Source organism: Oncorhynchus nerka, linkage group LG17 (genome assembly GCF_034236695.1).
Source record: "Oncorhynchus nerka isolate Pitt River linkage group LG17, Oner_Uvic_2.0, whole genome shotgun sequence".
NCBI classification, from domain to species: domain Eukaryota; kingdom Metazoa; phylum Chordata; class Actinopteri; order Salmoniformes; family Salmonidae; genus Oncorhynchus; species Oncorhynchus nerka.
Genome location: NC_088412.1, coordinates 12,117,557 through 12,142,660, shown reverse-complemented (window position 1 = coordinate 12,142,660; position 25,104 = coordinate 12,117,557). Strand labels below are relative to the sequence as shown.

Here is a 25,104-nt window from a genome sequence, read left to right as displayed (position 1 = left end):
TGACATATATTACCATCTGCTAAATGACATATATTACCATCTGCTAAATGACATATATTACCATCTGCTAAATGACATATATATATCACCATCTGCTAAATGACATGTATGACCATCTGCTAAATGACATATATTACCATCTGCTAAATGACGCATATATTACCATCCGCTAAATGACATATATATATCACCATCTGCTAAATGACATATATTACCATCTGCTAAATGACGCATATATCACCATCTGCTAAATGACATATATATATTACCATCTGCTAAATGACATATATTACCATCTGCTAAATGACGCATATATTACCATCTGCTAAATGACATATATTACCATCTGCTAAATGACGCATATATTACCATCTGCTAAATGACATATATTACCATCTGCTAAATGACATATATTACCATCTGCTAAATGACATATATTACCATCTGCTAAATGACATATATTACCATCTGCTAAATGACATATATTACCATCTGCTAAATGACATATATTACCATCTGCTAAATGACGCATATATTACCATCTGCTAAATGACATATATTACCATCTGCTAAATGACGCATATATTACCATCTGCTAAATGACATATATATATTACCATCTGCTAAATGACATATATTACCATCTGCTAAATGACGCATATATCACCATCTGCTAAATGACATATATTACCATCTGCTAAATGACGCATATATTACCATCTGCTAAATGACATATTAACCATCTGCTAAATGACATATATATCACCATCTGCTAAATGACATATTAACCATCTGCTAAATGACGCATATATTAACCATCTGCTAAATGACATATTAACCATCTGCTAAATGACGCATATATTACCATCTGCTAAATGACGCATATATTACCATCTGCTAAATGACGCATATATTACCATCTGCTAAATGACGCATATATTATTGTTATTATATATTACCCTGTCTACAGAATTACTCATTGAGCAGAACTAGGCTCTTTCTCTTGTTATCAACAAAGTTGTTCCCAAGACAATATACATTACTGCAGTGGTCACCAACCGGTCATTCGCCAAGGCATTCCTAGTCGATCGCCAAACATTTCTGTAAAAAACCCAACAATAAAGCCTTGTGTTCCATGACTAGAGAGAGACTGTCAACGAATACAGCAGAGAGTTGCCGTTTTCATGAGTGAGTTCATATTTAAGTTTTCACTCAGCACTGTCAACACTTTTATAAGTCATAAAATGAGCTTCTCCACTCGCTCTGTAACCAGCTGTAATGAATGAGTAGAAAAGTGTACCTATAGGCTTAGGTTGTTATTATTATTAACGGCTTGGGTCTTTTTCAATATTGAGGAATATTTCACTTCCTCTGTTCATAGGAGTAACAACATGAATTTGTGCATGAGGCAGAAGTAATGCGGTGCGACTCGAGTTTCCCTATCAGCTGGAAGACGGTGTCTCTTTTTGGTCAGTGTCAGTGGAGGAAAGGGACAGAGGAGGGATGTTGAGAGACGGATCCTCAGTCTGCTGCTCTCTCCCTCCGCTGAGACTGACCCTCAGTCTGCTGCTCTCTCCCTCCGCTGAGACTGACCCTCAGTCTGCTACTCTCTCCCTCCGCTGAGACTGACCCTCAGTCTGCTGCTCTCTCCCTCCGCTGAGACTGACCCTCAGTCTGCTGCTCTCTCCCTCCGCTGAGACTGACCCTCAGTCTGCTGCTCTCTCCCTCCGCTGAGACTGACCCTCAGTCTGCTGCTCTCTCCCTCCGCTGAGACTGACCCTCAGTCTGCTGCTCTCTCTCTCTGCTGAGACTGACCCTCAGTCTGCTGCTCTCTCCCTCCGCTGAGACTGACCCTCAGTCTGCTGCTCTCTCCCTCCGCTGAGACTGACCCTCAGTCTGCTGCTCTCTCCCTCCACTGAGACTGACCCTCAGTCTGCTGCTCTCTCCCTCCGCTGAGACTGACCATCAAGTGCGGGCACCATCAGCCCAGTAAAATAACAATAAAAAGTACATTATTTAAACGTGAGTCACTCAGCTGTGTCCTACCAGTAAATACAACAACTGATCTATTACCAGTGTGATCATATTGCACATCTCAAATTTTGAAATACATATTTATTTAAATGGTCTGAACAATGCATTGGCAGGGCAATTCAAGCAAAGCCAATATGCAGTGAAAATGTATTGGGCCTATAGCCTACTGCACAAACATTATTGATACAGAACTGTTTTTAATTGGTTAATGTTGCAAAGGCTTACGTTTAAATCGGAGCGGTAAATCTCAGCTTGCATTTTGACTCAGAAAGTGATCTTGAGTCAGAAAAGGTTTGTGACCACTGCTTTACTGTACTTTGATTTTTGAGGAAGAGCCCTAGAGTACTAGAGTTCTAGAGTACTAGAGTTCTAGAGTACTAGAGTTGTTCTAGAGTACTAGAGTTGTTCTAGAGTTCTAGAGTACTAGAGTTGTAGAGTTGTTCTAGAGTACTAGAGTTGTTCTAGAGTACTAGAGTTGTTCTAGAGTACTAGAGTTGTTCTAGAGTTCCAGAGTTCTAAAGTATTAGAGTTTTAGTAGAGTATAGTGACTTGTGAATACTGTTAATAATAAGGGACAATCAGGCTCACTTCTCTCTCTGCAGGCCCTCAATCTGCTCCGTGAGGACCCTCTCTTCCTGCTGCATGGTGGCCTGCTGCTGTTCTGTCAGCCCTGGCTCTGCCCGCTCCTCCTCTGCACTCTCCCCGTCCACCACCGGGAGCACTCTGGGGCTGAGGGGCGGGGAGGGCGTGTGGTGGCTGCTACCCCTCCGCAGACGACCTTTGCCCTATAGGACACAGGACACAAAGCTAGTTAGGATAGAAGCTAGGCTATAAGATCGTCTAGACTAGGCTAGGTCACTAGATAGGATAAGCTATTAGGCTAGGCTATTAGGCTAGGCTACAATGGGCTATTAGATAGTTAGAATAGAGGCTGATCTAATGGTTCACATCGGACTCAGTGTCATGATTATTGTTTCTACTAACGACACATACACAGTGGAGACAGCCTGAGACATGAGTGTTCAATATGGCTGGACAGAAAACTCAATGTGTGACATAGTTGACGAGGGTCATTTATACAGTGATATAGTTGACCAGGGTCATTTATACAGTGATATAGTTGACGAGGGTCATTTATACAGTGATACGATTGACGAGGGTCATTTATACAGTGATATAGTTGACCAGGGTCATTTATACAGTGATATAGTTGACCAGGGTCATTTATACAGTGATATAGTTGACGAGGGTCATTTATACAGTGATACGGTTGACGAGGGTCATTTATACAGTGATACGGTTGACGAGGGTCATTTAAGCAAAAACATATATATTTTTTAAAAACATGTTGTGTTAGCCTTGGGGTTTGGTTTGGTCGGGATGCAGCACTTCAAAACAGAAATTAAACAAAGCATGCTAACAGAAACCAACCACCGCTCTGCCTATCTGTCCAACGAACCAACCACTGCTCTGCCTATCTGTCCAACGAACCAACCACTGCTCTGCCCATCTGTCCAACGAACCAACCACTGCTCTGCCTATCTGTCCAACGAACCAACCACTGCTCTGCATGTCTGTCCAACGAACCAACCACTGCTCTGCATATCTGTCCAACAAACCAACCACCGCTCTGCCTATCTGTCCAACGAACCAACCACCACTCTGCAAATCTGTCCAACAAACCAACCGACGCTCTGCCCATCTATCCAACGAATCAACCACTGCTCTGCCTATCTGTCCAACGAACCAACCACTGCTCTGCCTATCTGTCCAACGAACCAACCACTGCTCTGCATATCTGTCCAATGAACCAACCACTGCTCTGCCTATCTGTCCAACGAACCAACCACTGCTCTGCATATCTGTCCAATGAACCAACCACTGCTCTGCCCATCTGTCCAACGAACCAACCACTGCTCTGCCTATCTGTCCAACGAACCAACCACTGCTCTGCCCATCTGTCCAACAAACCAACCACTGCTCTGCCCATCTGTCCAACGAACCAACCACTGCTCTGCCTATCTGTCCAACGAACCAACCACTGCTCTACCAATCTGTCCAACGAACCAACCACTGCTCTGCCTATTTGTCCAATGAACCAACCACTGCTCTGCCCATCTGTCCAACGAACCAACCACTGCTCTGCATATCTGTCCAATGAACCAACCACTGCTCTGCCTATCTGTCCAACGAACCAACCACTACTCTGCCTATCTATCCAACGAACCAACCACAGATCTCATTGTTAACAGACACTAAGCACTCCTCTGCCTATCTGTCCAATGAACCAACCACTGCTCTGCATATCTGTCCAATGAACCAACCACTGCTCTGCCCATCTGTCCAACAAACCAACCACTGCTCTGCCCATCTATCCAACGAACCAACCACTGCTCTGTCCATCTGTCCAACGAACCAACCACTGCTCTGCCTATCTGTCCAACGAACCAACCACTGCTCTACCAATCTGTCCAACGAACCAACCACTGCTCTGCCTATTTGTCCAATGAACCAACCACTGCTCTGCCCATCTGTCCAACGAACCAACCACTGCTCTGCATATCTGTCCAATGAACCAACCACTGCTCTGCCTATCTGTCCAACGAACCAACCACTACTCTGCCTATCTATCCAACGAACCAACCACAGATCTCATTGTTAACAGACACTAAGCACTCCTCTGCCTATCTGTCCAATGAACCAACCACAGCTCTCATTTCGCTCACGTGACCTAGTAATGACCGTTGACAGTCATAATACATTCATCATAGAACTGTTTGAATTAAAACATAATAAATTAAAGGTTGATATTTATTACAAATCAATGGTGCCATCGGTGTGGAGATGCATCAGAAAGTATTCAGACCCCTTGACTTTTTCCACATTTTGTTACATTACAGCCTTATTCTAAAATTGAATACATTTTTTTGCTCTCATCAATATACGCACACACACAATACCCCATCATTTATTTTATTTTTTATTTTTTTATTTCACCTTTATTTAACCAGGTAGACAAGTTGAGAACAAGTTCTCATTTGCAACTGCGACCTGGCCAAGATAAAGCAAAGCAGTTCGACACATACAACAACACAGAGTTACACATGGAATAAACAAACATACCGTCAATAATACAGTAGAAAAAGTCTAAATACAATGTGTGCAAATGAGGTAGGACAAGGGAGGTAAGGCAATAAATAGACCATGGTGGCGAAGTAATTACAAATTAGCAATTACACACTGGAATGGTAGATGTGCAGAAGATGAATGTGCAAGTAGAGATACTGGGGTGCAAAGGAGCAGGATAAATAAATAAATAAATACAGTATGGGGATGAGGTAGTTGGATAGGCTATTTACAGATGGGCTATTTACAGTGTCCCAGAACCTTTTTAAGTTTGTGCTACAGGATGCACATTTCTGCTTGAAAAAGCTAGCCTCAGCTTTCCTAACTGCCTGTGTATATTGGTTCCTGACTTCCTTGAAATGTTGCATGTCGTGGGGGCTATTCGATGCTAATGCAAAATGCCACAAAATGTTTTTGTGCTGGTCAAGGGCAGTCAGGTCTGGAGACAACAAAGGGCTATATCTGTTCCTGGTTCAACATTTTTGAATGGGGCATGCTTACTTAAGATGGTGAGGAAGGCACTTTTAAAGAATAACCAGGCATCCTCTACTGACGGGATGAGGTCAATATCCTTCCAGGATACCTGGGCCAGGTCGATTAGCAAGGCCTGCTCGCTGAAGTGTTTTAGGGAGCGTTTGACAGTGATGAGGGGTGGTCGTTTGACCGCAGACCCATTACGGATGCAGGCAATGAGGCAGTGATCGCTGAGATCTTGGTTGAAAACAGCAGAGGTGTATTTGGAGGGCAAGTTGCTTAGGATGATATCTATGAGGGTGCCCGTGTTTACGGATTTGGGGTTGTACCTGATGGGTACATTTATAATTTGTGTGAGATTGAGGGCATCAAGCTTAGATTGTAGGATAGCCGGGGTGTTAAGCATGTCCCAGTTTAGGTCACCTAGCAGCACGAACTCTGAAGATAGATGGGGGGCAATCAATTCACATATGGTGTCCAGGGCACAGCTGGGGACAGAGGGTGGTCTATATCAAGTGGCAATGGTTAGAGACTTGTTTCTGGAAAGGTGGATTTTTAAAAGTAGGAAGCTCGATTGTTTGGGTACAGACCTGGATAGTAAGACAGAACTCTGCAGGCTATCTCTGCAGTAGATTGCAACACAGCCCCCTTTGGCAGTTCTATCTTGTCAGAAAATGTTATGGTTAGGGATGAAAAGTCTTCTAGGCAGAGATGCAAAGAAAAAGCCATATCTCAGACTGGCCAATACAGATAAAATATTAAGACGGGCAAAAGAACACAGACACTGGACAGAGGAACTCTGCCTAGAAGGCCAGCATCCCGGAGTCGCCTCTTCACTGCTGACATTGAGACTGGTATTTTACGGGTACTATTTAATGAAGCTGCCAGTTGAGGACTTGTGAGGCGTCTGTTTCTCAAACTAGACACTAATGTACTTGTCCTCTTGCTCAGTTGTGCACCGGGACCGCCCACTCCTCTTTCTACTCTGGTTAGAGACAGTTTGCGCTGTTCTGTGAAGGGAGTAGGACACAGCGTTCTACCAGATCTTCAGTTTCTTGGCAATTTCTTGCATGGAATATCCTTCATTTTTCAGAACAAGAATAGACTAACTAGTTTCAGAAGAAAGTTCTTTGTTTCTGGCCATTTTGAGCCTGTAATCGAACCCACAAATTCTGATGCTCCAGATACTCAACTAGTCTATAGAAGGCCAGTTTTATTGCATCTTTAATCAGAACAACAGTTTTCAGCTGTGCTAACATAATTGCAAAAGGGTTTTCTAATGACCAATTAGCCTTGTAAAATGATAAACTTGGATTAGCTAACACAACGTGCCATTGGAATACAGGAGTGATGGTTGCTGATAATGGGCCTCTGTACGCCTATGTAGATATTCCTTTTAAAAAATCTGCCGTTTCCAGCTTCAATAGTAATTTACAACATTAACCATGTCTACACTGTATTTCTGATCAATGTGATGCTATTTTAATGGGCAAAAAATGTGCTTTTCTTTAAAAAACATGGACATTTCTAAGTGACCCCAAACTTTTGAACAGAAGTGTAAGTATTCAGACCCTTTACTCAGTACTCTGTTGAAGCACCTTTGGCAACGATTACAGCTTTGAGTCATCTTGGGTATTACGCTACAAGCTTGGCACACCTGTATTTGGGGAGTTTCTCTCATTCTTCTCTGCAGATCCTCTCAAACTCTGTCAGGTTGGATGTGGAGCATCGTTGCACAGATATTTTCAGGTCTCTCCAAAGATGTTTAATCGGGTTCAAGTCCGGGCTCTGGCTGGGCCACTAAAGGACATTCAGAGACTCGTTCCAAAGCCAATTGGCTATGTGCTTAGGGTCGTTGACCTGTTGGAAGGTGAACCTTCGCCCCAGTCTGAGGTCCTGAGCACTCTGCATCTCTGTACTTTTCTCCGTTCATCTTTCCCTCGATCCTGACTAGTCTCCCAGGCCCTGCCTTTGAAAACCATCCCCACAGCATGATGCTGCCACCCCCATGCTTCACCGTAGGGATGGTGCCCGGTTTCCTCCAGAAGTGACGCTTGGCATTCAAGACAAAGTGTTCGATCTTGGTTTCATCAGACCAGAGATTATTGTTTCTCATGGTCTGAGAATCCTTTAGGTGCCTTTTGACAAACTCAACGCGGGCTGTCATGTGCCTTTTACTGAGGAGTGGCTTCCATCTGGCCACTCTACCATAAAGGCCTGATTGGTGGAGTGCTGCAGAGATGGTCTTTTTTTATGTGCAAAAATGTCTCAAAAAAAGGTTTTACTCATTGTGGGGTATTGTGATGTCATTATGGGGTATTGTGATGTCATTATGGGGTATTGTGTGAAGATTAAGTAAAACATTTATTTTATCCATTTTAGAATAATAAAGCTGTAATGTAACAAAATGTGGAAAGAGGGAAGGAGACTGAATAGTTTCTGAACCCATTGTACGTGACAAGCTGAGTATGACACAAAGACAATGTTCTGTGGAAAATAAATATAAAGAGAAAGGGAGGATGAAGACAGCGAGAAGGACCGAGAGGGGAGAGAGAGAGAGAGAGAGAGAGTGAGAGAGAAGGGAGAGAGGGGACAGAGGAGGGAGAGGGAGAAGAAGGGAGAGAGGGGAGGGAGAAAGAGAGGAGATTGAGAGAGCGAGAAGGAGGGAGAGAGAGGTGGGAGAGGAGATTGAGAGAGGACAGAGAGGAGGGAAAGAGAGAAGGACAGTGAGAGAGGACGGATATAGAGGAGGGAGAGAGAAGGATTGAGAGAGAGAAAAAAAGAAGAGATGGCATTGTGAGGGTATGCAGAACTGACTGTCAGCGCCACAGACAAATGGGCTAACAGGACTGGTTGATTGACAGCGCCACAGACAAATGGGCTAACAGGACTGGTTGATTGACAGCGCCACAGACAAATGGGCTAACAGGACTGGTTGATTGACAGCGCCACAGACAAATGGGCTAACAGGACTGGTTGATTGACAGCGCCACAGACAAATGGGCTAACAGGACTGGTTGATTGACAGCGCCACAGACAAATGGGCTAACAGGACTGGGTGTGGTCACATGGAGTATATACTAAGAATACATACCGGAGTGGTCGTGCGGGTTATGCCAATAAACTTAACAGCGATTAGTACAGGTTTCTGGAGTGGGGTAAGGGGAGAATAGGGTTAGAGGGGGTAACCTTTGTTGGAGGACATTACATTGTGTGAGAGGAATTAAGGGTTAAAGGTTTAAAGTCAACCACTGGAAGACAGAGAGGGAGGTCTATGATGACCTCAGTCAGAGGGCAAGGTTACATTTCTCCTCACACGAGACCCCTGGGTCGTGTTCATGAGGTTATGACGACAGAAAACGCTTTAAAACATTTTGCAATGAAAATGAGCCCCTCTTATTGGACAAGTCCAGAAAGTCCCTCCAATTTTCTGTCTGTTTTCTTCCATTTGATGCCTAATGAATACAACCCCCTGTTGTCCTGGTGCCTTACCATGGACTTCCTGATGTGTGTCAGTCTGCTCTTGGCCTTGTTCTCAGCAAACTCCAGACTGTTGATGTCCTTCAGTCTGGCCCTGTACTTATTCATCTGTTCTCCGATGATCAGCTCCACACACCTAGAGGAGCACAGGCAGAATGAGTCAGCTCCTCACACCTAGAGTAGGACAGGCAGAATGAGTCAGCTCCTCACACCTAGAGGAGGACAGGCAGAGTGAGTGAGCTCCTCACACCTAGAGGAGGACAGGCAGAATGAGTGAGCTCCTCACACCTAGAGGAGGACAGGCAGAATGAGTGAGCTCCTCACACCTAGAGGAGGACAGGCAGAGTGAGTCAGCTCCACACACCTAGAGGAGGACAGGCAGAGTGAGTGAGCTCCTCACACCTAGAGGACAGGCAGAATGAGTCAGCTCCTCACACCTAGAGGAGGACAGGCAGAATGAGTCAGCTCCTCACACCTAGAGGAGGACAGGCAGTGAGTGAGCTCCTCACACCTAGAGGAGGACAGGCAGTGAGTGAGCTCCTCACACCTAGAGGAGCACAGGCAGAATGAGTCAGCTCCTCACACCTAGAGGAGGACAGGCAGAGTGAGTGAGCTCCTCACACCTAGAGGAGGACAGGCAGAATGAGTGAGGTCCTCACACCTAGAGGAGGACAGGCAGAATGAGTGAGCTCCTCACACCTAGAGGAGGACAGGCAGAATGAGTGAGCTCCTCACACCTAGAGGAGGACAGGCAGAGTGAGTCAGCTCCACACACCTAGAGGAGGACAGGCAGAGTGAGTGAGCTCCTCACACCTAGAGGAGGACAGGCAGAATGAGTGAGCTCCTCACACCTAGAGGAGGACAGGCAGAATGAGTGAGCTCCTCACACCTAGAGGAGGACAGGCAGAATGAGTGAGCTCCTCACACGTAGAGGAGCACAGGCAGAATGAGGCAGCTCCTCACACCTAGAGGAGCACAGGCAGAGAATGAGCTCCTCACACCTAGAGGAGCACAGGCAGAATGAGTCAGCTCCTCACACCTAGAGGAGGAAAGGCAGAATGAGTCAGCTCCTAGAGGAGGACAGGCAGAATGAGTCAGCTCCTAGAGGAGGACAGGCAGAAGGAGTCAGCTCCTAGAGGATGACAGGCAGAATGAGTCAGCTCTTCACACCTAGAGGAAGAAAGGCAGAATGAGCCAGCTCTTTGAAGAGGACAGGGAGAATGAGTGAGCTCCTCACACCTAGAGGAGGACAGGCAGAATGAGTGAGCTCCTCACACCTAGAGGAGGACAGGCAGAATGAGTGAGCTCCTCACACGTAGAGGAGCACAGGCAGAATGAGGCAGCTCCTCACACCTAGAGGAGCACAGGCAGAATGAATGAGCTCCTCACACCTAGAGGAGGACAGGCAGAATGAGTCAGCTCCTCACACCTAGAGGAGCACAGGCAGAATGAGTCAGCTCCTCACACCTAGAGGAGGAAAGGCAGAATGAGTCAGCTCCTAGAGGAGGACAGGCAGAATGAGTCAGCTCCTAGAGGAGGACAGGCAGAAGGAGTCAGCTCCTAGAGGATGACAGGCAGAATGAGTCAGCTCTTCACACCTAGAGGAAGAAAGGCAGAATGAGCCAGCTCTTTGAAGAGGACAGGGAGAATGAATCAGCTCCTCACACCTAGAGGAGGACATGCAGAATGAGTCAGCTCCTCACACCTAGAGGAGGACAGGCAGAATGAGTCAGCTCCTAGAGGAGGACAGGCAGAATGAGTCAGCTCCTAGAGGAGGACAGGCAGAATGAGTCAGCTCCTAGAGGAGGACAGGCAGAATGAGTCAGCTCCTAGAGGAGGACAGGCAGAATGAGTCAGCTCCTAGAGGAGGACAGGCAGAATGAGCAACCAGTGAATAAGGTGACTTCTGTTGCTCAATCTATAATTTAGAAATTATTATTGATATTGTCTTATAGGAACTGATTGCAGTCTGAGGGGATCTGCAACAGAAATAACACTCATCTGATGAATTAAAGCTATTGAGGTACGTCCGTTGTCACTTCCATTGTTTACACAGTTGCAACTATTCGGGTTATCAAGAGTAGTAGTTTAAGGCCCAGTTCTCTGTGACATTTTAGAGACACATTTGCATCCTGTAAGCCCACACGCACACGCACACACACAGACACACACAGACACACAGACACACACACACACACACACACACACACACACACACACACACACACACACACACACACACACACACACGGAGCACAAAGGAGAATGAACATTGAGAGAGAATTGACATTGACTAAGGAAAAGAAGAATAAGAACAAAAATAAATACATTTGGACTGGAATTTCCATAAAGGATAAATATGTTAAATGTTGAAGGGTGAAAGCATTGGGAAATGGACCAAGGGAGATAGTAAAGGATGATTGAAGTAATGCAGTTAAATGGTTAACAATGTTATAATGTTGTTTGCTTTAAGGTATGATGCATATAGACTTTGTTTAAGAGGAACACGGCCTTAGGAGGTTGATAATGAAAGTTTACAGTACAATGTTATAATGTTGTTTGCTTTAAGGTATGATGCATATAGACTATGTTTGTTAAGCTTGGCGGAACAAGGCCTTAGGGCGAGTAGGAGGTTGATAATGAAAGGTTACAATGTTGAAATGATGAAAGGTTTAAGTTGGTGAAGGTTTAAGTTGGTGAAGGTTTAAGTTGGTGAAGGTTTAAGATGGTGAAGGTTTAAGTTGGTGAAGGTTTAAGATGGTGAAGGTTTAAGTTGGTGAAGGTTTAAGTTGGTGAAGGTTTAAGTTGGTGAAGGTTTAAGTTGGTGAAGATTTAAGTTGGTGAAGGTTTAAGTTGGTGAAGATTTAAGTTGGTGAAGGTTTAAGTTGGTGAAGGTTTAAGTTGGTGAAGGTTTAAGTTGGTGAAGGTTTAAGTTGGTGAAGGTTTAAGATGTAATGGGAGTTAATATGTTGGGTTGGAGTAGCATTATAATAGAGCCAAGTAGTCAATGGTAATGTTTTAAAAGTTATTGATAATGGAATGTACTAAATTGTGCTAGCTTGCATAGGAAATTCCGTGGTCAGAGCGGCCAAGATTAGGCATCCTGTCAAGGCGGGCATACTGCGAATCAGAACATCCTGCCTAACAGGATGTTAACCACTGAATGCGTCATCGGAGATGGTGTAAACCACAATGAGAAAGGAAGATCGAGGGTATAAAAGAATAGGGTATAAAAGAGGGTATAAAACCTGTCGACTGCAGGAACAAGATTTTTTTGCTGTAGCTTTTTAAATTACAATACATTTTTGACTTTCCTTATTATACTTATATTTACATTTTTATTATATGCAGTTAAAGTAAACATCTAGGAGGAATCCTTAAGAATACCTCATTGATATTAAAGAAGTCTCGAGGTATTGCTCTCCTGAGGTAGAGTACCTCATGATAAGCTGTACACCACACAATCTACCAAGAGTTCTCATATATATTATTCGTAGCCGTCTATTTACCACCACAAACCAATGTTGGCACTAAGTCCGCACTCTACCAACTCTATAAGGACATAAGCAAACAAGAAAATGCTCATTCAGAAGTAGCACTCCTAGTGGCCGGGGACTTTAAATGCAGGCAAACTTAAATCCATTTCACCTCATTTCTACCAGCACGTCACATGTGCAACCAGAGGGAAAAAAACTCTAGATCACATTTACTCCACACACAGACACGTGCACCCTCGATTTGGCAAATCTGACCATAACTCTATCCTCCTGATTCCTGCTTACAAGCAAAAACTAAAGCAGGAAGCACCGGTGATTTGCTTAATACGGAAGTGGTCAGATGACGCGGCTGCTACGCTACAGAACTGTTTTGCTGGCACAGACTGGAATACGTTCTGGTATTCATCCAATGTCATTGAGGAGTTTACCACCTCAGTCACCGGCTTCATCAATAAGTGCATCGACGACGTCGTCCCCACAGTGACCGTACGTACATATCCCAACCAGAAGCTATGGATTACAGGCAACATCCTCATCGAGCTAAATGCTAGAGCTGCCACTTTTGAGGAGCGGGACACAAATGTGGACACTTGAAAGAAAACCTGCTACGCCCTCAGACGATCCATCAAACAGGCAAAGCGTCAATACAGGATTAAGATTGAATCCTGCTACACCGGCTCTGACGCTCGTCGGATGTGGCAGGCCTTGAAAACTATTACAGATACAAGGGGAAACCGAGCCGCGAGCTGCCCAGTGACACGAGCCTACCAGACAAGCGAAATGCCTTTTACGCTCGCTTCGAGGCAAGCAACACTGACACATGCATGAGAGCACCAGCTGTTTCGGACGACTGTGTGATCATGCTCTCCGTAGCCGATGTGAGCAAGACCTTTAAACAGGTCAACATTCACAAGGACGCAGGGGCAGACGGATTACCAGGACGTGTACTAATAGCATGTGTAGACCAACTGGCAAGTGTCTTCACTGACATTTTCAACATCTCCCTGACTGAGTCTGTAATACCTACATGTTTCAAGTAGACCACCATAGTCCCAGTGCCCAATGAAGCGATGGTAACCTGCCTAAATGACTACTGCCCCGTAGCACTCATGTCGGTAACCATGAAGTGCTTTGAAAGGCTGGTCATGGCTCATATCAGCAGCAACCTCCCGGAAACCCTAGACCCACTCCAATTCGCATACCACTCCAACAGATCCACAGACGACACAATCTCAATCGCACTCCACACTGCCCTTTCCCACCTGGAAGGTGGGAACACCTTTGTGAGAATGCTGTTCATTGACTAGAGTTCAGCGTTCAACACCATAGTGCCCACAAAGCACATCACTAAACTAAGGACCCTGGGACTAAACACCAACCTCTGCAACTGGATCCTGGACTTCCTGACGGGTCACCCCCAGGTGGTAAGGGTAGGTAACAACACATCTGCCACGCTGATCCTCAACACTGGGGCCCCTCAGGGGTGCGTGCTTAGTCCCTTCCTGTACTCCCTGTTCACCCACGACACAACAGTGGTAGGCCAGATTATTGACAACGATGAGCCTATAGGGAGGAGGTCTGAGACCTGGCAGTGTGGTGCCAGGACAACAACCTCTCCCTCCATGTGAGCAAGACAAAGGAGCTGATCGTGGACTACAGGAAAAGGCAGGCCGAACGGGCCCCCATTAACATCAACGGGCTGTAGTGGAGCGGGTCGAGAGTTTCAAGTTCCTTGCTGTCCACATCACCAATGAACTAACATGGTCCAAACTCACTAATACAGTTGTGAAGAGGGCACGAACAAAACCTTTTCTCCCTCAGGAGACTGAAAAGATTTGGCATGGGTCCCTAGATCCTCATAAGGTTCTACAGCTGCATCATCGAGAGCATCTTGACCGGTTGAATTACTGCCTGGTATGACAACAGCTCGGCATCTGACCGTAAGGCACCACAGATGGTAGTGCGTACGGCCCAGTACATCACTGGGGCTAAGCTGCCTGCCATCCAGGACCTCTACACCAGGCGGTGTCAGAGGAAGGCCCAAAAAATGATCAAAGACTCCAGGCACCCAAGTCAAAGACTGTTCTCTCTGTTACCGCACGGCAAGCGGTACCGTAGTGCCAAGTCTAGGACCAAAATGCTCCTTAACAGCGTCTACCACCAAGCCATAAGACTGCTGAACAATGAATCAAATGGCCACCGGACTATTTGCACTGACACCCCTTCCTCCATATTATCTATGCATGGTCACTTTAACCCTACCGACATGTACAAATTACATTGACTAACCTGTACCCCCGCACATTGACTCGGTACCGGTACCCCCTGTACATAGCCTCGTTAATGTTATTATATTGGGTTACTTTTGTATTATTTATTTTCGTAACTCTTTCTTGAACTGCATTGTTGGTTAAGGGCTTGTAAGTAAGCATTTTCACGGTAAAGGTACACGCGTTGTTGTATTCGGCGCCTGTGACAAATACAATTTGATTTGATAGACGTGCGTTTTTAGACAATGTCTGAGGGGGGAGCCCAAAAAACTGTTGATAGAGTTGCAGATGGATCGTTTGTTATTAAATATGTCAAATAAAACTGTTGATAGAGTTGCAGATGGATCGTTTGTTATTAAATGTGTAAATACAACTGTTGATAGAGTTGCAGATGGATCGTTTGTTATTAAATGTGTAAATACAACTGTTGATAGAGTTGCAGATGGATCGTTTGTTATTAAATATGTAAATACAACTGTAAACTGTAAAAAATATTTTGTTGGCATAGCAATAAGGGTTTAGTAGAGGGCACTGAAGGTGTCTATCAATTCAATGTACTGTCGATGGTTGCCTATCATTGATTGGTGATATTGATTGATTTGTGATTCTTTTATGCCTGTTTCTGATATTTGGAAAAAAACCTGCTTTATTGTTCTTGAAACCCTGTGTCATCAAAAAGTCATACAAGTGCATGACGTTTTACTCTAGGTTTCCGAAAGAGACTGGATTCATTTAGGATTTTGTTTTGCATCTGGTTAATTAGCCTATCGGGGACCAGATATCGGGGACCCGAGTGGCTGATATAAGGTAAGGGACTCGAGGGACTGAGGGACTCGACTTCGGGGATAGCCCACTCTACTGTAAGGCCATTAATGTTGAGTTTGAGGAACAGTCCCTGTATCCAGGCTCAGTGGTAGTAGGGCAGAGCGGCATCGATCAGATCTGTAGGGGCAAGAAATAACCTTGACCTTAACACTGATAGCAACAACAACCACAGCAGAGACGTTGGCTGTGTCTACAGCTGTTGCAATAGAGAGACAGAGAGAGAGGCAGATAGACAGACAGAGGTTGTTTACTATGACTCTGGTCCTGGAGTTCTGCCTTCCAGAACCAGGAACGATGAGCCCTGTGTGAGAAGCACCATGAGGGGAGTCTTACGCTGTGGTCTTGCCGATGTCCTGGACACTCTGCAGGGGGTCGATGGTGTCGGGGCAGCGGAGGATGCAGGGGGCGAACACGATGGCTAGGGCATTGGCCGACATACGGTTGGTGTCTTCCTGAAGGGCGATCCTGGAAGACCACACACACACACGTCAGAGGGGGTTGCAAAAAAAACTGTAGAAAACTGTCAAATAGTTTCTTCAATGTCAAAACTGGTATGCAGTGGACGCCAACTTCCCTCCACCCTTCTCCCACACTGCCCGCCATTTAGAATCATTGGTGTATCATTGACTGGAGGGAGTTTGTGCACACTTTGGGAGAAGGGTGGAGAATTGGGACGCAGCCAGTGAGAGGACATCCTGTTTCCTATGAGACCCACTCACCTGACCAGGTGGAAGATGAGGCGCTCCAGGGTACTCAGGTGGGTTCTGCTGAGCAGGTCGATCACAGAGTACACCCCTCTGATTACCTCCTTCTGGTCTGGCTGGCCTGCATGGGGGACACCCCCCCCCCCCAAAGAAATACAATTACTTCCTGCTTTTACTTCCTGCTTTACAGACAAATACATTATATCTTTATAATATATTATATATATAGATTTATACAGTGCATTTGGAAAGTATTGTTTTTAATACATTGCTAAAATAAAAAATAAAACTGTTTTCGCTTTGTCCTTTTGGGGTATTGTGTGTAGATTGATGAGGAATTGTTATTTAGTTAATACATGGTAGAATAAGGCTATAACGAAAAGGTCTGAACAAATCAATTCAAATTTGATTGGTCACATACACATATTTAGCATATTTTATTGTGGATGTAGCGAAATGGAGTGATGCATCAGATGACTAGGCCTCCACAATCACAAATGAGTAGGGACAGTACAGACTACTAGTCAAAAGTTTGGACACACCTCCTCATTCAAGGGTTTTTATTTGTTTTTGCTATTTTCTACATTGTATAATAATAGTTAAGACATCAAAACTATTAAATAACACATATGGAATCATGTAGTAACCAAAAAAAAGTTAAACAAATCTAAATATATTTTATATCTTAGTTTCTTCAAAGTAGCCTTGATGACAGCTTTGCTCACTCTTGGCATTCTCTCAACCAGCTTCATGAGGAATGCTTTTCCAACAGTCTTGAAGGAGCTCCCACATATGCTGAGCACTTGTTGGCTGCTTTTCATTCACTCTGCAGTCCAACTCATCCCAAACCATATCAAATGGGTTGAGGTCGGGTGATTGTGGAGGCCAGGTCATCTGATGCAGCACTCCGTCACTCTCCTTGGTCAAGTAGCCCTTACACAGCCTGGAGGTGTGTTTTGGGTCATTGTCCTGTTGATTACAAATGATAGTCCCACTAATAGCAAACCAGATGGGAAGGCGTTTCGCTACAGAATGCTGTGGTAGCCATGCTGGTTAAATGTGCCTTGAATTCTAAATAAATCACTGACAGTGTCACCAGCAAAGCACCCCCACACCATAACACCTCTTCCTCCATGCTTCACGGTGGGAACCACACATGCGGAGATCATCCGTTCACATACTCTGCGTCTCACAAAGACACAGCGGTTGTAACCCAAAATCTCAAATTTGGACTCATAAGACCCAGGGACAGATTTCCACAGGTCTAAGTTCCATTGCTCGTGTTTCTTGGCCCAAGCAAGTCTCTTCTTCTTATTGGTGCCCTTTAGTAGTAGTTTCTGTGCAGCAATTTGACCACGAAGGCCTGATTCCCGTAGTCTTCTCTGAACAGTTGATGTTGAGATGTGTCTGTTACTTGAACTCTGTGAAGCATTTATTTGGGCTGCAATCTGAGGTGCAGTTAACTCTAATGAACTTATCCTCTGCAGCAGAGGTAACTCTGGGTCTTCCTTTCCTGTGGCGGTCCTCATGAGAGGTTTCATCATAGCGCTTGGTTTTTGCTACTGCACTTGAAGAAACTTCAAAGTTCTTGAAATTTTCCGCATTGATTGACCATGTCTCAAAGTAATGATGGACTGTCGTTTCACTTTGCTTATTTGAGCTGTTCTTGCCATAATATGGATTGGTCTTTTACCAAATAGGGCTATCTTCTGTATACCACCCTTACCTTACCTCACAATACAACTGATTGGCTCAAATGCATTAAGAAGGAAAGAAATTCCACAAATGAACTTTTAACAAAGCACACCTGTTAATTGAAATGCATTCCAGGTGACTACCTCATGAAGCTGGTTGAGAGAATGCCAAGAGTGTACAAAGCTGTCATCAAGGCAAAGGGTGGCTACTTTGATGAATCTCAAATATAAAATATATTTGGATTTGTTTAACACTTTTTTGGGTTACTACGTGATTCCATATGTGTTATTTCATAGTTTTGATATCATTATTATTATCACTATTATTCTACAATGTAGAAAGTAGTAAAAAAAAAAAATACAAAACTTGAATGAGTAGGTTTGTCCAAACTTTTGATATATATATATATATATACACACCTTGATTCAGTCAAAATCATCTATAAACCACATCTATAAGCCACATTTAGCCATTACTACATAGTAACATTGTAACAGAACAACAAGGTGCATACTTATGACCCCAGCTCTTACCCATTGCCCGGAGGAACTCCTCGTACAGTTCAAAGGTCATCAGAGGGTTAGGCAGGTCACGGAGCCATTGTTTGAGCACGCCGGCAATGACGTGGATGTTGTAGTCGTCCAGGTTCATGCTGCTCACATCTTAAGTAGGACAGGAAGAGAGTCGGACAGGAAGAGAGTAGAAGAGGAAGAGAGTAGGACAGGAAGAGAGTAGGACAGGAAGAGAGTAGGAGAGGAAGAGAGAAGGACAGGAAGAGAGTAGGACAGGAAGAGAGCAGGACAGGAAGAGAGTAGGACAGGAAGAGAGTAGAAGAGGAAGAGAGTAGGACAGGAAGAGAGTAGGAGAGGAAGAGAGTAGGACAGGAAGAGAGCAGGACAGGAAGAGAGCAGGACAAGAAGAGAGTAGGACAGGAAGAGAGTAGAGGAGGAAGAGAGTAGGACAGGAAGAGAGTAGAGGAGGAAGAGAGTAGAGGAGGAAGAGAGCAGGACAAGAAGAGAGTAGAGCAGGAAGAGAGTAGAGGAGGAAGAGAGTAGGACAGGAAGAGAGTAGGACAGGAAGAGAGTAGAGCAGGAAGAGATTATGACAGGAAGAGAGTAGAGCAGGAAGAGAGTATGACAGGAAGAGAGTAGGACAGGAAGAGAGTAGAGGAGGAAGAGAGTAGAGCAGGAAGAGAGTATGACAGGAAGAGAGTAGGACAGGAAGAGAGTAGGACAGGAAGAGAGTAGGACAGGAAGAGAGCAGGACAAGAATAGAGTAGAGGAGGAAGAGAGTAGGTCAGGAAGAGAGTAGAAAAGGAAGAGAGTAGGTCAGGAAGAGAGTAGGACAGGAAGAGAGTAGAGCAGGAAGAGAGTATGACAGGAAGAGAGTAGAGCAGAAAGAGAGTAGGACAGGAAGAGAGTAGGACAGGAAGAGAGCAGGACAGGAAGAGAGCAGGACAAGAATAGAGCAGGACAAGAATAGAGTAGGACAAGAAGAGAGTAGAGGAGGAAGAGAGTAGGTCAGGAAGAGAGTAGGACAGGAAGAGAGTATGACAGGAAGAGAGTAGGACAGGAAGAGAGTATGACAGGAAGAGAGTAGAGCAGGAAGAGAGTAGGAGAGGGAATACTACAGTTAGATTGAACATTACAACTGACACGGTGCTTACGATCTGGTAGTGTGAATACCGTACAAATGGTGTCATGGCATCTTGTTTTGTACGGAGGGTTGACACTACTATTACAGCCTGTGTCAACAGTCTGTATCCATGCTAGGGAATGCAGTTTCAACACGGTCCTTGCCACCTGTCTCCTCACATTATCTAAACCAATCAGAAACCCTATAGAGCAGGTACCCTGACATTATCTAAACCAATCAGAAACCCTATAGAGCAGGTACCCTGACATTATCTAAACCAATCAGAAACCCTATAGAGCAGGTACCCTGACATTATCTAAACCAATCAGAAGCCCTATAGAGCAGGTACCCTGACATTGTCTAAACCAATCAGAAACCCTATAGAGCAGGTACCCTGACATTATCTAAACCAATCAGAAACCCTATAGAGCAGATACCCTGACATTATCTAAACCAATCAGAAGCCCTATAGAGCAGGTACCCTGACATTATCTAAACCAATCAGAGGTGGGGCCAGAACATAGTTGTAAATAATTTGTAGACTGCAAATTGACTGCAAGAATCCCAAACAGATATATTATTTGAAATAAATAGAATAATTTCAAACATGAATTACATTGGGATATGATCACATTGCCATTCTATTCATGAGTGGGTGGGACTTGGGAACATATTTCCTTATTAAATTAAAACCCCATCGAGCTGATTTCCTGGTTCTTTTACAGTCATATGTCCAACAACGAATCTAAAAGAAAAAGCCATATCTCAAACTGGCCAATAAAAGTTTATGATGGGCAAAAGAGCACAGACACTGGACAGATGAACTCTGCCTAGAAGGCCAGGATCCCGGAGTTGCTTCTTCACTGTTGGTCGAGACTGGTGTTTTGCGGGGACTATTTCATGAAGCTGCCAGTTGAGGACTGGCAGTTGTGCACCGGGCCTCCCACTGCTCTTTCTATTCTGGTTAGAGACAGTTTGCGCTGTTCTGCGAAGGGAGTTGGACACAGCGTTGTACAAGATCTTCAGTTTCATGGCAATTTCTCACAAGAACAAGAATAGACTAACGAGTTTCAGAAGAAAGTTCTTTGTTTCTGGCCATTTTGAGCCTGTAATCGAACCCACAAATGCTGATGCTCCAGATACTCAACTAGTCTAAAGAAGGCCAGTGTTATTGCCTCTTTAAATCAGAACAACAGTTTTCAGCTGTGCTAACATGATTGCAAAACGGTTTTCTAATGACCAATAAGCCTTTTAAAATGATAAACTTGGATTAGCTAACACAACGTGCCATTGGAACACAGGAGTGATGGTTGCTGATAATGGGCCTCTGTATGTCTATGTAGATATTCCATGAGTATATATAAACTCAGCAAAAAAATAAATGTCCTCTCACTGTCAACCTCATTTATTTTCAGCAAACTTAACTTGTGTAAATGTTTGTATGAACATAACAAGATTCAACAACTGAGATATGAACTGAACAAGTTCCACAGACATGTGACTAACAGAAATGGAATAATGTGTCCCTGAACAAAGGGGGGGGGGTCAAAATCAAAAGTAACAGTCAGTATCGAGGGAGGCCACCAGCTGCATGAACCTCCTCATGGACTGCACCAGTTATTGCTGTGAGATGTTACCCCACTCTTCCACCAAGGCACCTGCAAGTTCCTGGACATTTCTGGGGGATTGGCCCTAGCCTTCACCCTCCGATCCAACAGGTCCCAGACGTGCTCAATGGGATTGAGATCCGAGCTCTCGCTGGCCATGGCAGAACACTGACATTCCTGTCTTGCAGGAAATCACGCACAGTACGAGCAGTATGGCTGGTGGCATTGTCATGCTGGAGGGTCATGTCAGGATGAGCCTGGAAGAAGGGTACCGCATGAGGGAGGAGGATGTCTTCCCTGTAACGCACAGCGTTGAGATTGCCTGCAATGACAACAAGCTCAGTCCGACGACGCTGTGACACACCGCCCCAGACCATGATGGACCCTCCACCTCCAAATCCATCCCACTCCTGAGTACAGGCCTCGGTGTAATGCTCATTCCTTTGACGATAAACACGAATCCGACCATCACCCCTGGTGAGACAAGACCGCGACTCGTCAGGGAAGAGCACTTTTTGCCAGTCCTGTCTGGTCCAGCGATGGTGGGTTGGTGCCCATAGGCGACGTTGTTGCCGCTGATGTCTGGTGAGGACCTGCCTTACAACAGGCCTACAAGCCCCCAGTCCAGCCTCTCTCAGCCTATTGCGGACAGTCTGAACACTGATGGAGGGATTGTGCGTTCCTGGTGTAACTCGGGCAGTTGTTGTTGCCATCCTGCACCTGTCCCGCAGGTGTGATGTTCGGATGTATCGATCCTGTGCAGGTGTTGTTACACGTGGTCTGCCACTGCGAGGATGATCAGCTGTTCATCCGTACTCCCTGTAGCGCTGTCTTAGGCGTCTCACAGTACGGACATTGCAATTGTCCTGTATGCCTAAGGCACGTTCATGCAGATGAGCAGGGACCCTGGGCATCTTTTTTTTGTGTTTTTCAGAGTCAGTAGAAATGCCTCTTTAGTGTCCTAAGTTTTCATAACTGTGACCTTAATTGCCTACCGTCTGTAAGCTGTTAGTGTCTTAACGACCGTTCCACAGGTGCATGTTCATTAATTGTTTATGGTTCATTGAACAAGCATGGGAACAGTGTTTATACCCTTTACAATGAAGATCTGTAAAATTAGGATTTTTAAGAATTATCTTTGAAAGACAGGGTCCTGAAAAAGGGACCTTTCTTTTTTTTGCTGAGTTTATATATATATATATGTGTGTTCAGTCAAAAGTTTGGACATACCTCAATTACCTCGACTAACTGGTGCCCATTGACACTGTACAGGTATCCCCTGTATATACAGCTGAAGTCGGAAGTTTACATACACTTAAGTTGGAATCATTAAAACTTGTTTTTCAACCACTCCACAAATTTCTTGTTAACAAACTATAGTTTTGACAAGTCTGCTAGGACATTCTTTTTGTGCATGAACACAAGTGATTTTTCCAATTGTTTACAGACAGATTATTTCACTCATAATTCACTGTATCTCAATTCTAGTGGGTCAGAAGTTTACATACACTAAGGTGACTGTGCCTTTAAACAGCTTGGAAAATTCCAGAAAATATGTCATGTCTTTTGAAGCTTCTGATAATTGACATAATTTGAGTCAATTGGAGGTGTACCTGTGGATGTATTTCAAGGCCTACTTTCAAACCCAGTGCCTCTTTGCTTGACATCATGGGAAAATCAAAAGAAATTAGCCAAAATTTGATTCACCCTTGGGAGCAATTTCCAATTGCCTGAAGGTACCACGTTCATCCGTACAAACAATAGTACGCAAGTATAAACAACATGGGACCACGCAGCCGTCATACCTCTCAGGACGGAGACGCGTTCTGTCTCCTAGAGATTAACGTACTTTGGTGCAAAAAGTGCAAATCAATCCCAGAACAACAGCAAAGGACCTTGTGAAGATGCTGGAGGAAACATGTACAAAAGTATCTATGTCCACTGTATAAAACGAGTCCCATATCGGCATAACCTGAAAGGCTACTCAGCAAGGAAGAAGCCACTGCTCCAAAATTGCCATAAAAAAGCCATGGAGCCATTTTGCCATGGAGCAGAGACCCAAATGTTTGAAGTTTTTTTATATGATATCTGAGTGAGAGAAACTAACAAAAGCAATGGGAGACCCACTGGTTACTACAAGTTTAGATAGCTGGCCACTAGACTAAATTACCAAGCTAGACTAAATTACCAAGCTAGACTAAATTACCAAGATAGACTAAATGACCAAGCTAGACTAAATGACCAAGCTAGACTAAATGACCAAGCTAGACTAAATGACCAAGCTAGACTAAATGACCAAACTAGACTAAATTACCAATCTAGACTAAATGACCAAACTAGACTAAATGACCAATCTAGACTAAATGACCAAGCTAGACTAAATGACCAAGCTAGACTAAATGACCAAGCTAGACTAAATGACCAAACAAGACTAAATTACCAAACTAGACTAAATTACCAATCTAGACTAAATTACCAATCTAGAATAAATTACCAATCTAGACTAAATTACCAATCTAGAATAAATTACCAAGCTAGACTAAATTACCAATCTAGAATAAATTACCAAGCTAGACTAAATTACCAATCTAAAAAATGTCAGCTATGTCAGCTGGACTAATTGATTGACATTTCGAAATTGCACCTTATGTATTCTGGTATTCTAACCTTCAACAGGAAGTTGAGACCCCGGGGGGGAGGGACTGATCTGAGGGCCATCCCTGGTATAGACAGTCCTTTGACCATATCTCTGCTATCCCTCCCTGGTCTACTTTAACTGGTGTAGTACCCTGCCAATCATACCTGTGTCCAGCCCCTGCCGCAGCTCTTTGATCTTATTGGTGGAGCCAGACTTCCTGAAGATGCCCTCTGTGTAGAGGCCGTGCATCTCGATGTAGTTGATGAGCTTCTCCACCACCAGGGGCACGGTCCTCTCCTCGCTGGTCAGACGAGACACCTCCACGCCAAACTGCCTGGACGACAGCTCCAGGTCGTACTGATAGAGAAAAACACAAACGCGGATGGAAGGACGGACACACATGTACATCGCAAACACACGTGCAGACGGACGGACGGACAGAAGTGAGAAGCACAGACAGACCAATATATAACATGGAGGTACAGAGAGAGAGAGAAAATTGTGGTGTCAAATATTTAATGGGCATTTGCAAACGTAAACACTCCAACATCCGTTATTAGGAATGTAAGAAAAGCCATCGAGCGAATAGTCTCCTCTTTACATCATTGGGAAGAATAACATGGTTTGTTGATCGTTAGCCTCATCCCTCCTTTCCATTGTCAGTAACGTACACTTGCACACTATAAAATAGTCTCTTACCTTTTTGCTACATTTGGTGGTCATCCTGGAGCAGCACTTTCTATGGCAGGCGTACCGACATACTGCAGAAGAGGACACAACAGAGACAGAACCATCTGCTAACCTTACAACTTTCTGAAAGCGTTCCGTGTCCAACCCCTGGTCAGTCAAAAACCAACAACCTGTATACCCTAACCTTTCTGCAACATTCCAACAACGTTCCAACATTGTTCAGTGTCCAACCTCTGGTCAGTCAACAACCAACAACCTGTATACCCTAACCTTTCTGCGACATTCCAACATGGAATGCATAGTTAGAGTATGGAGGAATGGAATGCATAGTTAGAGAGAGTATGGAGGAATGTAATGCATAGTTAGAGTATGGAGGAATGGAATGCATAGTTAGAGTATGGAGGAATGGAATGCATAGTTAGAGAGAGT

General features: G+C 44.4%; 1 protein-coding gene across 1 annotated transcript in view; it reads right to left on the bottom strand.

Moving 5' to 3' along the window:
- Positions 1–25,104, bottom strand: part of LOC115144693 (unconventional myosin-IXAa-like) — a 259,989-nt gene that overhangs the window by 5,511 nt on the left and 229,374 nt on the right. Inside the window, 8 exon segments of the mRNA XM_065002966.1 lie at positions 2,623–2,819; positions 8,729–8,782; positions 9,127–9,250; positions 16,040–16,171; positions 16,426–16,531; positions 18,639–18,767; positions 24,150–24,342; positions 24,685–24,746. Coding sequence (XP_064859038.1) covers positions 2,623–2,819; positions 8,729–8,782; positions 9,127–9,250; positions 16,040–16,171; positions 16,426–16,531; positions 18,639–18,767; positions 24,150–24,342; positions 24,685–24,746 — 997 coding nt within the window.